The following is a 22,920-nucleotide window of genomic DNA, read 5'->3' as shown; positions in this document are numbered from 1 at the left end:
CTGTCACCCACAGAACCCATGTCACTTGTCCTTCCTTCTCAGCAGAACAATCTTACACTTTTTCCCCTCCATTTTACAAGTATTATGGCCAACATTTTATTACAAAGAATCATCTCCTTTGAGGGCTGCACTCTACTTCTACTTACCACAATGCAAATGAATAATGCTTAACAACACACTGAACAGGTAAATTCCTGTAAATCCTATAATTTCAATTCAGCTAGGAGAAAATAAGGAACAAATAGGTACAATACTTCAACAGGGACCTTTTGTTTCTGAAATAGTCCAACAATAAGCCTGCTTTTTGTTGACTATATGAATGTCAAACACTGAAATGTTATTCAGTTATTCTAATGTTATATCTATATTGAAAGACATAACTCTCTATGTACAAGTACAGGAATAGGTATTGCTATAGATATTGCTGAATCAATCAAACGTTTCCATGAAAGGAACCTAGGAGGTAGCTCTGAAGCTTATCTCTTTTAACTAGTGATTAATGTCACAAATTTAAAAATACGTATGCAGTTGCTTACTATTTTACAACAGATGAACTACTTGCACTCATATGCTGCCTAAACAGCAATAAATCTGAGAGAAACCTCTACTGGTGTGAAGAATAGGACTACATTCCTGAAAACAACCTGTCACTCAGTCAAACAAGAGGCAATTTAATAATTAGACACTTAAAGTTTACCTAAATAATTGAAAAAAATCCTTTCTGATGGCAATGACTATTTTGGAAAAGCTCAGGTCTGTCAAAACACAGGCACAGAAAAGGATATACCTGGTCATACACTTGTAGTGATTAAAATACTAAACAAACAGCCTCCCCACACACCTCCTCTGCTTCTGGCTCTACCAATCTCACAAGCAGCCAGCCCATGGACAGTTCTAATCAAGAATCCGTGCTCCCTCCAGGAGTTTCAGTGCAGTGCAACATGAAGGAAACCTGCATTTTGCTCTTGGAAATCCACTGTTCATGCAAGCACCCAGATTTCCAGCCTTCAGAATTGAACCTGGCTGAAGGTATGACATTACGGAGGGGCACTGTATTCAGGTGGTAACTTGATGGGCTAGTGTAACTGAAATGCATTTCAAAGGATAGTTAACCCTTCTGAACGTGCCACCAAATGATTCTCAAATTACAGGACCTGTTGTGTACACTGGATTTAGGCTGGTAGTTTACATGGGAGAAGATAAAAAGCTCATCCCACATTGGCAAAGCTAGGCAGATAGTCTTTGCCTTTACATTTTCTCTTTTGTAGTAGTTAGCTTTTTAGACAGCCTTCCTATAGCAAACCTAAGTCTTTTTAGCTTTTTACTTGGCCAGTCAGCCAAGATTCTTAAAAAAACCTCACCCCCTTTTCTAAATCTGTAAATCTGTGTTTAAAAGTCAGCCTTCTAAAATGCTCGGTACCATGGCTTTCACCGTGGAAATACAAACATAGTTGCTTAGGGCCCTTTTAAAAACTACCTGTGAATTCAGATGCCTAAACTTCTATTTAAAAGACAAATTTTAGTCACATTCAAGAATTACTTCTGTCTCTAATATCATCCTGCAGATCTCTGTTAGAACTGGCAGGTTATGTTCTTTTTTCAGTACAGCTTTTAATGCTTTTTCTCTTTTAACCAGATTTTTGCAATGTGAATAGTAGCATAAAGGTAGATTTGTCACTGAGAGCACTTGTGAACCTGACTCTAGCTCCTAGGACTACTAGAAGTTCCAAACACACCCTTGTCCTAGACTTGTATTTCTTGTCAACACAGTCTCATTTAACAGGTGTCTGTAGTGAAGTTCATGTATTCAAGTATCATTATGCTTATCGTCCTTCCAGAAAAAAAGCTCATTTCAGGCAAAAAAAAAAAAAAAAAATCTCACTGTAATAGTGTAATTCCTTTGGTTAAAAACTAAAATAGAATAAAATCACCCCATATTCTCATCTTCCAATATTTGTCCAACTTGAAAGAAAAGTAATAGTAATTTCACAACTATACCTATTGGGGAAAGGTAGCACTTATGCAGTCACTGTATTCATATCAGTATGTTATTGTAAACTTAAGAGAGGAGACAGGCAGACTTGGGTGAGGAGGAAGAAACAAAACTAAAATACTCCCTCCGACCAGGGAGGTCAGAACTTTTTTTTTTCCTTGGCAGAGCAATTTCAAATGAAAAAGATCAGTCTCTTTTTTTTTAAATGGACTGAACACCGATCTGCCTATAGTACGGACTAACTCCTACTATTGAAATGTGATACATTTATCTGGATTCTGCATAAATAGGAATAGAAACGGTTTTTGTAACATATGGAATAATCATGTTGCTGTGCAATGATTATGTTGGGATCCTTTTACAAAAGGAAAACAGCATTCATTTGCAATTATTCATTACAGTAGGGCCCGCTCTCCTCTTGTGATTGTTATTTAGGATGAAATAGCTCTCTTGTTGTCACGAACTTTCCAGTGAGCTTTTTGCTTACAGATAAATTTTCCTCTGGGCCAACTCAACTTAATTTTAAGAGGTTGCACTGCATTATGTGATGAGTTAATTACATCAACTGCCTACAGTTTAATGCACTTGAACAAATAGTTAATGCACTGCTGCAGTTCTTAGCGAGAAATTACTCCTCATACTGTTATTTAAGATTCACACTGGTTAGGATTACTCCTTTGTCTCATTCCATTGACATGAACCCATAACAGGATGAATGTATTTTACACTAAACATTGAAACAATAAAAGAGGAGAGAGAGAGAGAGAGAGAGAGAGAGAAAGGGTGACTGTGGGAATATTAATGAGCAGGGGAACTTCAACAAGGCAGCAAGGAGATGAAAGCAATGTTGCTATTAAGGAATGTTTTCACTCCTGCCTGTCTATCACAAGGCCGAATCTTTAGATAAGGGTTTTTTAGCATGATACAAGATGTTATCAAACGCTGTGGTACAATATTTAGTCTCAAGGGCTGACTTAAAAGAAATGGCATCAACTACAAAACAACACACCACCACCAAAGAAAAGGGGAAGGCAAGTACAGCGAAGGGTTCAAGTTTGATGCACAGTTATTATCACAGCTTTGCTTTTCCATAGAGCTGATTTTTATCCAGACTGGATATCAGCGATAAGTATACTTTATGTCTATACGTGTTTGTGTGTGTGCATTTCCTCTCTAAAAGAGGAATGTGAAAATGCAGGGGAAGAGAGAGTACAAAATTGAACGCAGGCTGCCAAGATGGAAATGATATTTGTTTTCTGTCACACCAGAGATGCAACATTCCAGCTTTTGTCCTTCAAAGCTGTGAGAGACCACGCTTTAATGCCTGCAGGTTGACCATGCATTGTTATTATACAGTCTTCATGTTCACATCATGTGTCATCTGACCAAAGGAGAGTCTACAAAGTGAAAGCCTCATGCAAAATTTATGCTTATATGGCTGTTTCAGTCAGTGGAAAAATCAATACTGCAGGCTTGATGCACAGAAATGACTGAGTGCTCTCTGACTGACACTAAAAGCACTGGGAGATTGAAGGGCTGCATTTGCCGTTCAAGGAATTGAGTGTATTAGAGCTCTTATAATAGTCTGCTCACCTTATATTAGCCTTTCCTTGGGATTATTTTTTGATAACAATTATGATTGTGGGGTTTAAGGCAATTACACTATTACAAAGAAAAAGCTGCTTTTTATGTCCTGTAAAGCTGTCATATATTTCACACCACAACTGCCTTCCAATTATTTTGCTACAATGCACTTTGGAAGCAAAATGTCCTAACTGATATATATTAGTCCTTTATGTTTTATAAATAAAAATCAAAGCTGTAATGTAATCCTTCAAAAGAAGCTTCTCAGTTTCCTAAATGTTATTTTAAAAAGAGTAAAATGCAGTGTGCATTGTAAGTCTTAAAAAAAGACTGTATCTTTTTTTTTATATGAGAGGACAACACAAGCCAGGGATGTTGCACAGATTGTGCAGGCTGTTGTGGCTTAAAATGCTAATACTGCCTGTTAACATGGACAGATGTGGTCCACAAAGATGGAGTTTAAAAAAACAAACAAAAAGCCCCACAAAACAAAAACAAACATGCAAGCAAACAAACAAACAAAACAAAACAAAAGAGGAAGAGAGAGAAATAAATCACCAACTAAACAAAAGGTAACTTCTCAAAGGCTTTTTTTTAGAAAACAGGTTTCGAGATGCAGTTTAATGTTAGGGTGAACATCCTGCAAGAATTTTTAAAGGCTCAGTTAATACTTCTTTGTTAGACATAGGGAGGGTGTCAGAAAATGGAGGAGGAAAATTAATGTTTGAAATAAGAAACAAACTGGTAGTCTACTTTAAAAAAATAATATATATTCCCTCCATCAAAAAATACCTCTGGTCAGAACAAGAACGCATTTACACTGCATTTTTTGTCACTGTAAATACAGAGAAATAATTTATTAAATGGTATTACAAGCTTTTCATCAACGTCTTCTACTTTTGTTTTAACTCATAGGTAAAGAGTAAAATGATTAATACAGATTGTAAAAAAGGATTAAGAAATGCACTGCTAGTTGGTTTAGAAATTCATGAATTCCATAGCAACTGTCATTATATTATTACAAAATATACTTCACTCCCATATTCAGCTTTTTGACATCTATGCACATATTTAGCTGTGGCTTGCACTTTTAAAACATTCCATAATGCTGATTAATTGGAACAGGTCAAGTGAGTGGCTTTTTTTCAAATTCAAACCATCAAACATGAGGTGGGTATAAAATGTGACCCTTTCTAGCCACAGACTAAATAAAAATGGATTAAAAAACCCCCACACAGACTACCCTACAAAACACAGGTGGTTGTATGCTATAGAAATACACTGAATACTACCTAGCTGAATTCTCACAAATGAAAAATGACTACCCCTGAAGCTCCTGCAGCAGAGCCACAGGCACCAGTGAGCAGCTCAGTACAGTATATTTCCCCCAAAAAAAATTTACAAAAAGAAGCTGTGAAATTATTAACAGTGAGAACAAGTAATCTTCATCAGCAATAAACTGCACAACAGCAGTGAAAACAGTCGGTTTCTAGTGCTGAGTGTGGAGGTACATGAGGACTGAGAAACAGGACTGATTTCAGGGTCACAGATAACTATTGCTGGAAGGAATCAACACCAATCTGTTTACAAACTGGTGTATTCATTTTTATCTGCTTTCATGCCTCACCAGGCATGCCAAATTAAACAACAAAGCCTGTGTAACACAATGTTCTCATAAGCTGAGGATGTCCCACCATCACAGAAATGCTGAGGTGAAGAAAACCAGCTCTATTCTCAATCCTTTCCTACAGCAACTACTCCTCTGGCTACAGTGGTTTCATCACCACCTTACAAGATTTGGCTTAAGGAAGATGACAAAACCAAACTGGTAAAATGTCTCCCTGAAAGAAACCCACACTTCTGGGTGCAAGGTCACTGAGGAGAAGATACAGCTGTCTGGTTCTACAGTGTGGTCATTTCTTCCTTTGTCGTGTATTGAAAAAACTTTCACTCTGACTGTGAAAGAAATAGCTACAGTTTTCTTCGCTCAAAACTGGAAGTTCTCACTCTACTAGTCCTCTCCCCAAAACATATGAACTAACAAAACTACCACATAAAAGCCATATTAGAAGCAATGTTTTAACTCCTGAACACTAAAAAGTAATAACAACTAAGGTGAATTTACTTGCTGAGAATGAATGTATTCAATACTGTACAAGATACACAGCTTTTGCTTCAAGGATCTCACAGTTTAGTGAGAAAATATCTTCTCAACCATAGACATGGAAGAACTGTATCAAAGTACTCACAAACCTATTCCATTGTCCCCACATTTATGAGGCTTTACTAGCAAACTTTGGTGAGGTAGATGGTGAACTGAGAACTTCATTTAATACACAAGAGCTTGCTTTTCTTCCATTGTGTGCTGCCCTCATGCAGTGTATTTGGCCATGACCGGAACTGGGAGATGCCCAAGAGAAGAATAGTTGTGTTAATGTACCTTTGCAATATTTCTAGCATGTGGGTCTTTGATCAGTGTCTCTATGTGCTACTGGAGTACAAATAAACCCTAACGATACCAGCTCTACTCAAACAGCTAAACCTAATGTGAAAGGTACTATAAAACTACAAAGAAAAAAACAAAGCCTTTAAACAGTGAAAGTGTAAAACTATAGCAGGAAGAAAGCATAGAAGGAAAACAGGAAATTGCAACCATGCCTGTTAAATGAAAATCCTGATAACTTTTTGAAAATATTTAAATGCATGCATATACACACAGTGAAATTTAAACTGAGGTTAATCTGCATCCCTGCCACTATGAATACTCATTGTTAATATGTCACCAGAATTAATATGAGTAAGTAGGTGCCCTGAGAATGAAGGCAATAGAGCATCCGTGCACATATGACAGCTAATTCAGCAGAAGATGCTTGATACATTTTACAAAGGTATTTTTAGGCTACATCAACAGATTGACCAAGAGAAGGGAGGAAACGTGAGCAACATCACAGGAAAAAAGTTGGATCTTACTGACATGGACCACATACATTGACAACAGATTGGTAGCAAGGCTTCCCAAGAGATCAGACAGGAAAGTTTAGATCCTAGCACCTGTGCTTGGGAAGGACATAGAGCTGTAACAGGGTTTATTAGGAAAGGGGAAAAGATCAAAATAAGAAAGAAGATGCAAAAGAAGTTTTGTTAATGGTAGAGACCAACTATTAGATCTATTTGGAAACATTAAAATGGTAAGTTTGGGGGAAGGCTTAGATATGCAAGGGAAGAAATAAGGAAGTCAAAGACAGGCTAAATGACTAATGGAGGGGATGTCACAAGTGACAGACCCTCAGGAAAGCTGAGGCATCCCTGAAAAAAACCCAAAACATCAGAGAAGCAAATCAAGACAGTTTTAGGGAAGTCCGAAGCGGATGGATACACCAATAAGCCACTCCTATGAAGACTAGGTGAAGATACATGGAAGGATGACAAACCAGCATAGCTTTCAATTTAATAAAAAAAAAATTAAAAAAAAATTAAAAAAGAGGAATAATTAAGGAGTATTTAATGTTATCTGTGCAAGAATAACAGTTTCATTACCTCAAAGCAGCATAACTTGTGTGGTGACTTTTTGTTCTTTAAAATGTAGTATATTAATGGTTTAAAACATCCGGTTTGAAGGAAATTCAATGAGGAACCCTCTTTCACATCTGTGAATAGTCATCCAACCATTTGTAACTGTACAGAATATACTTGTACTAGTAGTGACATAACCTGTTCAGCTGCTTCTCATTGAATTTCCTTCCTAAATTTATAGCTAGATGCACATCAAACTAACAGTATTTTTATGACAAATACATAACTCTAAAACTTTATACACATATCTACAGGGGTATAAATTTGTTGATCTAATAAACTGAACAAGAACAAGTTGAAACAAGATTGTGTGGTTAGATGGCTATACACTAAAATGCACAGCTAATTAGTTGACTAAATATTTTAAAGAAGTCTGCAGATGTGGAAAGTCATTATCCACTTCAATTTCACTTCTTTTGTAGTTGGAAAGGAACAGTGACAGCTGAGATGAGCTGCTGTGACTCTCCTTAAAAGCCATTTCCTTCTGAAAATCAATATATTTCAACAAGTTTGATAGTGGTTGCTCCCAAAAACTAAGTTACAATAAGAAGGAGGCAGCAAAAAAACTACAGGTATTAATTTTTTTCCAGATTTGTATTCAAAACTTGAGGGATTTGCTAATTTACTGCTGAACATTTTTTCAGAGGTAGAATTTTATGTACCAATTTTCAGAGAAAAAATTAGTGTTTACATTACTTTCTTTGCCTTCCCTTCATCAACTCTTTCTGATATATACAGTGCATTTCTGAGGTCGCCCCAAGAATTTATAATTTGTTGGCAGTTGGCTGACACTGCTGCACTGCTGCTGCTTTGAGAACCATCCTGGGTGTAAGCCTCTCCTATTCCAGCACTGCCTGACCCAAATTAGCTTGTGAGCAGAATATGATGCTTCTGTGGTTCCTACTTCAAATTACAGAATCATTCTTTTCCTTGTGCTTTTCCTTCCAACAACCCTGCATCTAAGTCTTCTCCCTTCTATTCTGTTGTTGATGTCTCATACTGACCCAAATGCTTCTTCATGAGGAAACCACCAACTTCATCCTTATATTCTGCTTTCTTCACTCCTCTTTCCACATAGTATTGCTCTGACGTCTTCCGAGGGGAAGCTGACAAAACACAATGCAATTACAACTTTCTCTCTCTTTCTCCAACCATCAGTATCTTACTGGTTGTACCACTAGTCCCATTAACTAGGCCCTCTCTCCTCCCTGGAGATACCCCTATCACCATTTTCATCACCTTTCATGCCCTGCTGGCTCTTTTCAAAATACTAACTTGCTTTAGTTTTAGAAAAATAATATAAAAATAGCAGCTTTAACCTCATCTTTGACTTCCTCTAACACTGCAACTACTACTCCAGCTGTCTTCAGTTAATTAATAATTAAACATATAATCACTATAACAGCCTGAAGTTGTTTGCTAATTTCACCACATAACTCTACAACCTGTCTCCCATCATTTGCACTCAACTAAACCTGTTCAGATTCAGTGCTCCATCCTGAAGCACTTCACATCTTACGTTTCTAACTGCCTCATTGGAATGCGTTACAGAAGATCCTTCTAATCCCTCATTCCACCTTTCTGTAACAGTTTCTTCAGATCCTGTTCCTGGTCCTCCTAATACCTCATCTGAATAATCTCAAAGACGAATTCAATTCCATCTGTATGCTGACAGCAAACAAACTTGTCTGTCAAATCCAAAATAAGAGATTCTTTACACATAGCCTATTTTAAGATTCTCCCTTATCTACTTGCCCAACCAAATTCTTGTCCAACCACATTTGACAACATCCTTTTTTTGCTCAGAAGAAAAGTGGTCTCTTTTTACTCATTTAGAATGGTGCTGTTTCTCCAAGTCTACTACTTCAGATGTCTCTTCACATCATTTAGTTAGCTTACTTTTTTTTTCATCACGTTAAATACAAGACGCTTGTTTTCAATTTCAAGGATCTGTATTGCCCACCTCTGCCCTTCCTCTTCTCCCATTATCTCTCATCTATTCTTCAAGGACACACAATGTATATTAAGATGATACTGACCACTATTGCTTTACTGTTTCTTTGTGTTCCCTATCTCACCATATTAACCTGTGGCCTCCTGTCTTACATGCAGCTTTGGGAGCTCTTCTAGTTCTGTATTTTTTAAGTGCACAGCATGATGGGATCCCGGACTCTTCCATATAGAACCAATATAAAAAATATATAAACAAACAACTAAACAAAAATAATAATAATTCTTTGCAGAGATACCTCTAGCTGGGGAGTCTACCTAGAACAAGTAAAACTTGAGGTCAAGCTCTGCCCCAATGCTCTGTGGAAATAAAGTAATAAAGGGGTATTGCAGACCTCTGGGTATTTAATAGCTACCTTCAGGATTCAAAGGGAAATCATAGAATCACAGAATGGTTAAGGTTGGAAGGAACCTTAAACATCATCAGGCACCAACCCCCTGCTATGAGCAGGGACACCTCACACTAGACCAGGCTGCACAAGGTCTCATCCAACCCGGTCTTAAACACCTCCAGGGAGGGGGCTTCCACATCCTTCCTAGGCAACTTATTCCAGCACCTTACTACCCTCATGGTGAAGAATTTCCTCCTGATGTCTAACCTAAATCTCCCCTCTTTCACTTTAAAAGCACTACCCCTTGTCTGACCACTACCCTCTCTGGTGAAAAGCCCCTCCCCAGCTTTCTTGTAGGCCCCCTTCAGGCAGTGGAATCTTGTACCCTAAACAAAAACCAAAAACCTTGAGAAAAACTGCCATCAGGTGTATGGAACCACATCAGGTTAGGACTCCCAGTGGACCATGTTTATCTCTCTCTGTCCCCTCAGCCCCCCAGGAAAGCACTAGGGAACATAAGTATCTCTGACTGGGGGTGGTTCTCTCCTCAAATACTTCTGCATCCTTTACTCTGCTTTTGTCAAGGAGCTCAGCAGTAAGAACATAACAGAGCCCTTTCTGTCCTCCTCCTTGTTCAGAACTCTTTTCTGAACTTGAAGTACTGCAAATCTAGGGCATCAACACAAAAAACTTGTCCCCAGAAACACAAATCAAGGGCACAGCAACTAAAACCAAGGTGTTGCTGAGGAATGCATAACAGAGAATGAGAGGTCCTAAGTCTTCTTTAATGCAGGTTTCTTTTCCTAAAAGAAGCAGCTTTTAGATCCTGGATTCTCCGCTTTTTCTATCTATAGGTGTTTTTACACTCTGAGTATGGAAGGGGATCACTGCATAGGAAAAGGTTTGGAGGCAGATCTCGGGTTCTATTGCTCCCTCCTGCCTTCTCAGTATCTTAATTCCCTCAGGAATAATATGGATATTAAATTGCTTAATAGATATATTGTGAAATTTTAATTAATGGTTGTAACGCATGTTTAGATGGCAAGATGATACAAATCATGAGCATGTAAACCATTATTTCTACACAATAAAGCCATTGTTGCTTGCATTTTTTTTCTTATTTATTTCTTTTATTTAGCTATACACAGGTTTTCTTCAAAGCTATCTTTAAATTTACCAACACAACACACAAAAAAAATCAACTGTTCTACTAACCAGCCTTGGATATCTTTCAGGAAGACAAATGAGAACATCATTGACTGAAGTATCTCAACAATCTTTCTTCCATAACATATAGGAGTTTTTCCTGTCTTCTATACTCATATTAAATACACTGTGTTTTATCAGCAGCTTGAAAAAAGCTAAGTGAGTGAGCATCTTTTACCACTTTAACAGCATAAGAAGCTAGTAAGGCAAGGAAGGTGAGGCATGTGCTGAATCACTGTGCTGAACTCCTGTCTTACAGTGGAAAAGCCATGATTCTTTACACTTCAAACCGTTCTAAAGCTGGACATACGTCCTCCACTCTAGCTGGTTATGGCAAACCAAATGCACAACCTGATTTTTTTTTAATTAATCATTTTAGATCTCATTAGTTTATGAAAACTAAATGCAGCAAATACTTGTCTCCTTACACTGACCTAAAGTACCTGGTCATAAGGAAAGCCAATTGTTGTGTTTTATTTTTAATTGTGAAGTTATTTGTTCTTTGAAAAGTTCTTGTATAAAATGGATTCCACTTCCAAATCCCATAATTAAAACACTGGACAAGTACATCAAACACAGAACGACCCATTTATCCAGTAATTCTTTTCATCCATGTGCTAAAGGAATAAAATATAAACACAAGCTAACATAGTAGATGTAATCTTCTGCTTCTAGAGATAAGATTAAACTTCTCAAACCTAAAAGAAGCCCTTGATTTTAGCAATTCTATTGAAGGTCAACAAGTCTTCCAGCTTTATACCAGAAACTTCTGACTGTCTGGCCCTCCAGTCTCCTTGCAAGAGTAAATTAATCTGCATTTTAAATTCCAACTGGGAAATTTTAAGTCCTGAACCTGACTTGAACTTCAGCCTCTTTATCAATGAGGTTTAAATGGGAAAAAAAATACTGTTATCTTTTTAAATAAACCTAGCAAGTTCTTTGTCTAATAAGCCAATCACAGCTATTAGTTTCAAATTTAGAGCTGATAGGTCATACTGATATTGTGACCTCTTTGTTTCTAGAAAGAGATACAGATGTTAATGATGGTACAAATCTCCTTGACATGAAGTTTTAAACTAGATATATAATTTTCTACAGGCCCACTTTTACTTCCTTCCTTTCCATTGTTTACAACATTTGGTGATTATGTGAGGAAGTTACTTGGCTTCAGATCTTCCAATTATCTTAATTTAGGTGAATTTTGTCTGCAATTCAATAAGAGTTTTCATATTCAGATCACTTATTCATATAACAACATAAACATTTGATATTTCATAGGCCAAGCATGATGAGTTTTGCTAAGGACTCTACTGGAAACCCACTCACCTGAAGAAAACCTACTTTGGAGATTCTATTATATCTCCTTACCTGGCATCTTTTTAAAAACCAGTGTTTTCAAAAAGTACAAAAAAATCCTGTCTGCGGGTTCCTTCCCTTTCCCAGATGAGACATATGACATCCGGGCTAGTTTTGTTTTTTTCATTCCTCTTCTCTCTCTCTCCCACCTCTATTCTCCCCAGAGATATCAGTATCAGCTCTCATAGCCTACTCAAATTACAGCTCAGGTAATTAAAGTCTGTTTAACAAATGCTTCTTCAATTCTAGTTCAAAGCTGGACTGCAATGTCACTATGATCCATTAAATGCTTCTGCTCCTCCCTAGAAATAGATATATATGAGGTAGTTGCAGTGATTCTTTTATATGCAGTTTGTAAAGGATGCAGGATGAAAGGTGCTATATAAATGTAAGATATACTTTTTCATAGTCCAATATCTAAGTGAAAGGTTATAATTAGTGTAAACACTGCTTAACGTAAATCAGAGCTTTGCATTCAACGTCTCAAATGCAGCAGCTTGACAAGATGCAGATTATTTTATGTTGGACATAAAAAGCAGCCTGTAGTAAAATACTGTAATGATGGTCTGAAGAAGCTTTGAAATCAATAGATGACAAGTTACTGAAATTAGGGAGGCCTGACCTGCTCTGCTAGGAACAGCTAGTACATCAGGTAGACTTGGTCTCACTTGACCTTAAATTTCTTCCTTTTTTTTTTTCCTTCTGGTGAGTTCTAAATTCCTCAACTTTTAAAGGAATTTGTTGGCACTACTGTTCTGGTTGCTTTTGGAATCTAATTTTTTTTTTATACAAGATACGGTGAATGAACCAGAGAGAAATGCTAGGAGAGCACAATGTTCTTAGCACTGCTAGATATTTCAAGCCTGTGATTTATTTGCAATGTAATTCAATTATTAAAAATAGACAGTATTTTTATATCTTTCAATTCTGCTGTACACCAAATCACAAAAGCCAGATATTTTCTATTAGTGTTTGATAGCATGTGGTTACTGAGGCCATAAAAAAAAAATAATAAAGGGCACTTACAGGTTTAGTATAAACTATGATTAATTTTTATTAGGATGATACACTTATATATTATAAACTGACAATTTATTTGTAGATTTTTTTTCCCTGCAAGTTTAGTAGTTTCCCTTGGTGCAGAATGCAGAATTGTATATGAGATATTTGAGTGTCTAAAACGATGTATGATAAATGAAGTAGCATGCTACTTATACGCTTATCATGTTCCCTGACTAGCAACAGGTTCAGCAAAGGGCACAGCCAGTAAATGAAATTTTCCACCAGGACAATATATCATCACAAGAAATGTATGCGTTGGAAACTTACAAGCTTGCTCGAGATGCGGACAAGGTGTGAAATGGAAAAAAAATGAAAAGCAGAAACAGCATATAGTAAATTTCAAATTCAGCTGTATTTCCATATTGGCGGAGCCCAGTGCTTTAACTGTTTGAAGTCATGCTGCTTAGAAAATAATAAACACATTCACACAAAATTTAGCTGGTTTAATGCTAGGGTAAACTTCCTTCATTAAATACCCCAGAACTTCTTTTGAGAAAATGAACTGTAAAGTGTCTAGTGAGAATATTTTTTTTAATTCCCTTCAGAGTCAAAATACAAAGCAACAGCTCTAAATACGTATTTCTTCCTCAGTTACAGGTTGAAAATCTGCTCCAGGAAACATTTATCATAACTTTCAACACTCTGTGGATCGCACTAATTAAAAATAATAATAAAAACCCCAGAAAAAAAGGGAATAGTATCTCTATATTTCCCTGTGGAATTTTGTTTGTTTATGAAAACATTTCTTAATAAAAATTTCTGGCACATAACCATGGAATCCTACCACACTATAAATACTCCTCTTTTCTTGCAAAAAGGTACATCACATACCAAGGAGAAACTTCTTGGCATTCTGGTGGTATGTGGAATCACAGCTAAAAATACATTGAAAGTGTCTGTTTTTATGTCTACCAGCTGTACAGCTGCACTGAAGAGAGATAAGCATTGGAAAAGCCAGTCTATTTCTGGAATTCTGTCTGAAAGAATCTTCTGAAACTTCTTGAAATATAATTGCTACACTGCAAGAAATCTAGCATGATGACATTGCCATGTGTCTATGTATTAAGGTAGTATTTAGATGCTTGACAAATTTTATAAGCTGAGAGGCAAAACTTGCTCCTTTCTTGCATCCTTCCTGTATAAAATACATCTCTGGAGAGATTTAGCTGATTTAGTTTTACTATGCACAGTGAATCCAGCAGAACATACTTTGGGCCACAATGTCTTTTTATTGCTGCTTTTTTTTTTTTTTTTTTTTTTAACAAGAAAAGTCTCCCTCTCTTATCTTTCTTCTCCATCTATTCTGAAGATGTTAGTGCCTTTCCTAATGGTATTGCTGATGCCTTTTAGCCAAGTAATTTGACTGGAGAGCAAAAAAGACTCTCTGATGCACCAGGCCTCTAGAGAGAATCTGTCTCACATTCTCAGGCTGGCTCTCCCAAGTGCTACATTTTTCATCCCATGTGTTTAGGCTTTCTGTTTTTCTCCCACAATGGCAAAATCCTGACCTGACTTAAATCAAAGGAAATTCTGGTATTCCATCCAATGGGGCCACAACTTTTCATGTTTCTGCTTAATTCCTGATTTATGTTCGTTGGCTTTATGCTTAACATTTTTTGTGCCTCAGTGTCTATTTGGAATGTACTCTTTCTCTGTCCATCTCAAATCCAGATTTAATTTTTATTTTGTGATTTTCTTTAACCTTTTATCCTTATAATACTAATTCAGAACTAAAATTTTCCTGCTTAGACAGACTGCTGTCTTTTGAAGTACAGTGAATCAAAGTCTAAAAAAATAAAAGGCAATGAGAGCTCTTCATGGTTTAAATGGACAGAATTCAATAAAGTCCATGCTCTTTCTAGAATATAAGGCTAGACTCTGTCTAGGCACAGTCTTCTAGAAATTTAGCTCTAATTCCCAGTTTCAGCCTCAGCAGTCTAAGTACAAAATCTCTGGAGGGAAATTAATTAATTTTGCAACTCAAAGGAAGATGAGACCACTTGCTGCAAGCCTCCAATTTGTGTCCTTTGCTCTCTCACACAAGTCTGATGATCTCTGCTATGCCTGGAACAAAAGGCCTAATCTCCTTGGGTTGATGTCAAATGGGAGTTTACGCACTATCTAGTCCACTTTATCACTGAGCAATGACTGTTGTCTTCCAGGGTCAGGATCGCTCTTAGCACTGACATGATGAGACCCCATGGACTGTTACCATTTTCAGAGTGTCAGTACCTCTTGCGCCAGCTCTTTGTGCCACTGTCTCAGTTCAAACACTCAGGTACTGATCTGTAGTTCTAAAAGCCAAACCCTCTTACTCATTCACAAGGTAGTTTATTAACTACTATTTCTCTATTCCTTCCTTGCTGTACATCCTTTTTTTTTTGGACAATTGTCTTCTTTTAGTGTCATTTTTTGTATCCTGCTTTGTTGGATGAGTTGCAATTTCCATTAATACTACCTCCCACCCAGTTTTTTGTTTCCCCTACAATTTTCTGTTGCTCAGCATTGTTTTCTTGTTCCATAACATTTTGGTATTCTTTTGTTTAACTTACCAAAAAGGCATCAGCATCCTTGAAGCATTCTGTATAAATACAACAAAATGTAGACCTAGTTCATTTTCTTCTGGTTTAACAGAGAACAAGCAGACCTGCAGTTAGTCCTGATACGATCTTTTTATTTTCCATCCTTCTCATGAGTGTGAATTAAAATAAAGACAATTGAGATCCATCACTACTCCCATGGCATAATGAACTACTTAAGATACTTAAAAGTTCTTAACATCTTGTCAGAGACACAATCTTTTGGAAGGACTGTAAGAACTAATTATTTTAGTTGGCAAAGGAGTATGTCTCTTTAACTGTATTGCACCTTTCTGCTCTGTTACTTGAATACCTTTCTAGTAGTTTGTCCCTTCTGAGACAACAAATATACTTACTATTATAAAACATACTATTCCACATATTGTCATTTGGGGAATCACAGCATCTTAATTAAGAGAGATAGCAATGATTTAACATTTACTACATCTTGTTTCAAAAGCCTGGGGACATTTTCCTCTCAGTGTACATGACACTGGTCTCTAAAGGACTCATTTAGCACCTCTGTGGCTCCTAACATTCATTATTTATTATTTATTCCTTAAAAACTTCAGCATTCTTATCTTACTTTTGCACTAGGTACACTTGCCTTTATGGGCACAATTTGTAAACAAGACAAAGTAAAGAAAAAATACCACTAGCCTATGAGAAATAAGGGCTGAAAAAAAGACAGTTTACAGAATAAATTCTCTATTACAGATTGCAGAAAACAAATGAGCGTCCTATACATACTGGGTGGCAGAGGACTGGAACAGGCTGCCCAGAGAGGTTGTGGAGTCTCCTTCACTGGAGACATTCAAAACTTGCCTGGACACGTTCCTGTGTGATGTGCTCTGGGTGACCCTGCCCTGGCAGGGGGGTTGGACTAGATGATCTCCAGAGGTCCCTTCCAACCCCTAGGATCCTGTGATTCTGTGATACAAGTGCCATGTTTACTCTTGCTTCAAAATGCTGTACAGATACTAGGTTTATATTGTAGGTTCTATGTTCAAAGCAACACTTAAGCACTGATTTTTCCAGTTCTTTGAGACTTTCATAGATTTTTTTCTGTGATCAGTTATCCATTACTACCTAAGTAAAGATGGCCAGAATCATTGCCAAGTAGTAGCTTTACAGCTCAGAACAGGACAACTCACTTTGGCCCTAAGGAGCTATCTTCTCCATTTGGAGGGCCATGGGAAACCATCAGAAGCAGGAAATGCAGTAAAGACAAAATGTATCTTCATGTCGTTTTCTAACCTCCTGAAGACAATATGAGGAATCACCAAGTAGTAATATAGTAGTGTAAATAACTTGGATGTGTGACATTACTGTATTACCTTGTTGTTTGTTGTTGATTTTAATGACACAAGATTACAGCTAGATTATATATCATGAATTTATGGATATTACAGGATTCATATACTTTTTTATGAGGGGGTGGAAGGGAGGAAAGAGAGATAGAGAACAGAATAGTAAAAGGAATTAGACTCAGTTTTCTATGTAAAATAAAACTTCCTAGTCTTTAAAAGCCTACAAAAAATAAATTATGTTAACAAAGATTTGGTAGCATTTTAAACTAACTCTAGTAGAAACAGAGTCCATTTTAACTAGAGTCAGGAAGAAACACAATAGAAAAAATTGGCTTTTGTGGTACTTCTAAAGCTCAGCCCCAGAAGTAAAACCTTCAGATTGCATGTGCCATGACTCTGAGGTTAAATGAACTTAATATTAACTTTAGAAATCAGGAACTTCATGATGAAATGGATCTCTTCATTAGAAAACCCTCAACTACTTTGTGGTCTGTGGAGATGTTATCTGATCATTCAGTGATGTACTTGTGGTTTGTAAAAACTGGGACCCTAAAGATCATCAGAGCCAAAGTCTCCTCCCTGGGGCCTTTTTACTCTGCTGACACTTACTGAAAATCTACCAGTAATACACTCTCCAGAGCAGCAATCATTAACTCATTCAAAGTCCCAGACACAAAGGTCTGGGGTTAGCAACTATTAATTAGTGTAATTATTCCCAGGATGACAATTACCAGCTGCAGGATCCACTTAACATCTATTTCAAATCTTGTATTTCTGCAATGCTAATGTTTCTAATAGGTTAATTTACCACCATTTACTGATTACATTTACTATGGTATATTGTTTCAGATGGACAGGACGGAAAGCCAATACCTGATATTGACCTTTACAGTATCCTGTGATTAGAAAGGCTGCTCCTATCGCCATGAACCACATCATTCTATTGAAAAACATATACAGTCTTTGTGATAGAGTTGTGGTATTTCTCCTCCTTCAAATATGCTTACAAAATTAGCTTCCAGGAGAAATAACTGGTGTGTTTCAAACTATGTTCTTCAATAATGCACTCATTCAAACTAATACATTACATGCATTAGTTGCACAATTTGATGTTTAAGACTATTTCAGCTAACGATGATATACACATACTATAACTTCAAGCCAGATTTTGCAGTTTTCATTAGAAAAAAAACACAAGAAGAGATACAAGTCTACAGTCTGTGTTTACTTGGCAGTGCCCAAATCCTCCATGGTGCTGAGACATGTTGAAACTCTGAGCATTCAAAGAAACTACAATGTTTAGTATATATTTCCTAAAGGAACAGAGAAAAAGAAATCGCATAAATCTAGTTTTAGCTGCTTAGGGAGTCTAACACACCTCTTCTGTGAACATGGAGGTAAGATGTTCACAACAAACAAGACTCTAATAGGACACAGAGATAATTCACTTAAAAACAGAAGGAAGCAAGCTGTTGATGGGAAGATTTTGAAAATCTGAGGTATTTTAAATCCACACTGGAACTAATTTCACCAAATGCTTTAACAGAACCTACTGATTCCAAAGAACATACTCTTCTGCCAAATCAGAGCCTCACATTGCAAAGTGCATAAACTATGATAAATCAGAAGCTGTCCTGTATGGAGACTGCAGCAGGAGGAAAATTATCTATTAGAAAGTAGTACAAGTTCCTCTTTCCAATACCAGTAAAGTCTGGGTTATGCAAACAAGAGGAAGATTTTCAACTCCAAAAGCAGAAGAAAAACGCAGGGAGTATGGCATCATGTTATTCTGAAATGTTTCTATTTCTTCTTCTCCAAGAAGCTGACAGCAAGAGCCATCAGGGATGTCGTACACTGAGTATCAGAGCTCAAAAGAGGCAGAGGAACAGAAGTATGGCAGTATGTTCCTGGAGAAGTTTTAATTCTTTACCCTTACTAGGCTCATAAGTCACAATTGCAAGGATAACATATTTTAATAAACTGTGTTTCAGAGTTGTAACATGCTATATTAGCATATATTGTAAAGGATCTCCTGGACAATGCCTCAACTATGCAGGAGTAAGTGGAAGCAGCAGCACTGCTTTTAAATGTGCTGCTAGATTATATTTGTGAGCATTTGATGTTCTTCTTTAATAACCTCAAGTAAAAGGCTGAATGAATTCAACAACAGTAGCTGAAAAAAGTGCAATGAGTCATATTATAGGAAAATGGAGAAAAGGATACAAGACTCTCCACTGAACACAATCCTATATTGTAGGCAATCTGTGATAACACCCTTTTCATTTCAGTTCAGTCCCATAAAATTACCACTAACATTACAACTCATGCAGAACACAGATAAATGTAAAAATGTCACAGAATTCTTCCAGATGGGACTTTTAGTTCCACTAGATCACCATCTACTTTTTTACTTGTCTAATATTTCATTACAACCTTCCATAAGTTAATTTTCTTTCCACTGACCATGTAAATCACAAATCAATTTTCATTTAAAATGCCTGACTACAGATTGCTCCTGAAAGCTCAAAGCATATGCTTCAGTGAGCTCTCCAACATTCTTAATGCACATTAGAAAAATGTTGTGGTTTTTAAAAAATCTTTTTAAAGGAATTAATTTTACATTAAACTCTGGCATGAGACCCAAGTAGTGGTACTCCTCCATTCTCTCTTCACCCCCCACCTCTAAAAAGCAGGTACATTTTTTAAATGTAACTGTATGTAGAGCTAAAAGTCTTTCATGACAATGACATTTGTTCCTAAACCAAAAATTCAGGCAAGAATATAAACTGCTTTAGCTTTGCAGCAAGCAGACATGATTACTTAATCCCAAACCCCTACTGCAATCATGTACTTCTCTAGGGGAAAGAAGACAAAAAAGGAAGAAAAGGAGAAAAACCATTCACAGTTCAGTCATTTGCTCTGCTTTATTTGAACCATTCTTCTTCTTATATTCTAACAGATCCTTTGTTTGGGCTAAAATATATGACTGAATATTGCTATCTTTACTCATGAAAGCAGCCACCCTAAAACCAATAGGATATGCCTGTGAGACAAGCAGGATTCAGCCTTGAAAGTAATCTGTAATTACAGAAATGCCCATAAATTATACTGAAATAGTATCATTCAAAATGCTATTTTCTTATGTTAAATTTAAACATAGTGCTCTTCATCTACAAATTAGTAAACATACATTTGGCAGACTGGACTTGGGGAATCTGGTTTCACTGCTATTCTGAGAAACACAGGACAGTCACTTTCCTAGTCTGTGCCTCAGTTTCTACATTAGTAAATGGTGAATCATTAAAGCAACCCCTTGTCATATTAAATGGGAGCATTTGAATGGGCCAGCTGACTATGCCGGAGCCTTTGCTGAAGCAGAAAGAGGCAGGAGTGATCACCTCCTCATTACATAAGTAGACTAAATTTCCTCATAACAGGAATTCCTGTGCTGTTTAATCTCAGATTGTTTTCACATGTTGTTACTACTAAAGAATCTCAGCACCAAAATGCAGGACAAATACTTGAACAGAGCAGCCTGGGGTGGTGGGAGAAAGAATGGTCTTACCTTCTCTTGTAACATAAAGGAATTTTAATCCTTTCTAATGGCATGATCCCAGATCACTGAATTCTAATGAATTGATTAAGTGCAAGAGAAGAGAGAAGCATGGGTTCTCCAAGTCTCTCTTCTGATCCGAACCCACGTGCAAACCTTCCTTTCACTCTGTTCCTCTGCTTACCTGGCACATCCATATTTACCATGTCTCACTCCACCTCTGGGATTGTCCTTCCCTCTCTGAACTTCACTTCCGTGCTGTTTTGCACCACTCTATTACAGCTCTTAGCAAGATAGTACAGCTTTGAATCCCAACTTCTTGAAGCGCTCTGACATTGGGATTCTAGCTTGGGGGTGATGGAGAGGGTGTCAGTTTAAATAAGGCTGAGTGCTCATGACAATTGAAAGTAGTCCTGCGTTAAGTGGGGCTCTTTCTCATAATGCAATGTGTCAGTGCTGACCACTGAAATGAGGGAAGGGAAAAGCTCTTGAGCAGTCTCTGTAAATAGGGTCTTGCCAAACCATTTGCAGGTTATAGTCAGCCAAACCTTGAGGGTCTTCACATAGGGTTTTTTTAAAACCCAAACTCCCAAATGTCAACAGGGCCTTGAGCATCACATCTAATGTGACTCTGCCTCACTAAAACTGAGAGCTGAAGGCCTCCAGATTTGGCTCTGTGCTGGCATATCACAATCACTATTTAGAGCTGACCACTTACTTGTAATAATGATATGGAATTACTTCAGAATTGAAGAGGTGCTGGGAAAAATGTTTACTTTGCTTCCTGATTTAGAGAAACCTCATAATCTAAGGAGGAAGCTATTCACAACAGTAAAGTCTCCAAAACCACATCTATTAATTAGTCACTGGAACCTTTATGGAATAGGGATTACTATGAAGACAACCTGTCTGGTCTTTTAACAAGAGTTTCAATGTTACCTACTTTAACTAAATAAACAAGTAGCTGGTTGGGTTATCTGACCAATCAGTAAAAGGCCTGCAAAAATATTCAGTGTGGGAGATGCCTGTGACTTGGTTCAATTGGATGGCTAGCTTGCTTTTTTTCTTATTTCCATTTTTCTGGCCACCTAAGGGCCAGAAGGCAGTGGATTTTACCTCACTTCCACCACCACCACCCCCGCACTCCCTTTATATTTCTTTTAGTGCCTTTTTTTTCCATCAGCAATAAATTGGCAAATGCCTCTAATGACCAAGAGGTGGGCAACCAAAGAGGAATCTCAATTATAGTGGCCAGAAAGCATGCTTGACACTTGAGCATCTTTCCATTAACTAGACCCTCTATCTCTTTACTTCACTTGGTGAAATTCCTGTCAGGAGGAGATTCTATTCCACAGCCTACTTGCTAGAGGGTCTGGGATGAAGGAGCTAGCTGAAGCTCAAAAGGCACAGCAGAAGTATATGCACATGTTCATGGATACAAGCCGGAACATGAAAAAAAAGTATCTGAGGGCATATCAGAGAGAAAAGGAAAGCAAACTATTCTCATGAAAACTATGCACTCTAATGAGAGTCTTTTCAACCACCCATGTGTTCATATAAATCTGAGTTCTGCTTGATGAGGATACTAACATCTGTACAGAAAACATGATGCACGAGAAGCCTGTGGTTCCACTGTGAAACACACACTAGCAAATACAGATCAGAACTTCACATTTAGATGCTCATGTACTCATTTTGATGCCCATCAATAGATTTATATACACATAAATTTAAGGCATTCCTTTCCCAGCATTTTGTCTACAATTACTAAGCAGAACATTACAACTGCAGGTGGCTAAAATCAGAGCTGCCAAGTTAAATTTAACTCTGCAAGTGCTGATGGCAGAAAGTTTTTACTACATAAGCCACGCAACTCTGCAACCTGGGCACTTAGTGCTCTGACAGAAGCCACTACCTAATAACACTGCTCTGAATCATCAGCCATGTAGGATTTGTTTATTCTATCTGCACCAGTCCCCAGTTCATTTTTCTGAAGCTCTAACGTTTCAGGCCATGTAAACATTAGCAAGTGATTTGCTGCAGTATGAGAGGATCACTAGATGGAGGCAGATGGTTTGAATCACTTTCCTTTCCTCTACTCGCAGTTCAGGATTTTCACTCTGGACAGTATTTACTCTGGTTTCTTTAACTGAATGTATGTGTCTTGAAGCTGTTCAGTGGCCAACTATTTGTTCGGGCCTTTGTATCACCACTTGGCTCTGGAATGCAGTTGATGTGTACCTGGAGTGAAGCTTATAGTTTAGTTTCCTCCGAAAGAGAACTGATCTACACACACCAAACTAACATGAAGCAAAATATGAAAACCAGAGGATTAATTTTAAGTCTCCTCTACTTGTCTAAA

The 22,920-nt window shown here is 37.3% G+C and overlaps 1 protein-coding gene across 4 annotated transcripts in view; it reads right to left on the bottom strand.

The window, feature by feature from the left end:
* Window positions 1–22,920, bottom strand: part of POU6F2 (POU class 6 homeobox 2) — a 313,722-nt gene that overhangs the window by 145,993 nt on the left and 144,809 nt on the right. For 2 of the 4 annotated variants that reach the window (XM_051610115.1, XM_051610117.1), the window contains one exon: window positions 8,155–8,256. The exons of the other annotated variants lie outside the window; for them this stretch is intronic. In XM_051610115.1, the coding sequence (XP_051466075.1) occupies window positions 8,155–8,256 (102 nt within the window). The remainder of the gene's footprint in view (window positions 1–8,154; window positions 8,257–22,920) is intronic. 4 annotated transcript variants of the gene reach the window in all.

Source organism: Apus apus, chromosome 2 (assembly GCF_020740795.1).
Source record: "Apus apus isolate bApuApu2 chromosome 2, bApuApu2.pri.cur, whole genome shotgun sequence".
Taxonomy (NCBI): domain Eukaryota; kingdom Metazoa; phylum Chordata; class Aves; order Apodiformes; family Apodidae; genus Apus; species Apus apus.
The sequence above is the reverse complement of the archived record's forward strand: the minus strand, read 5'-3'. Positions and strand labels throughout refer to the sequence as shown.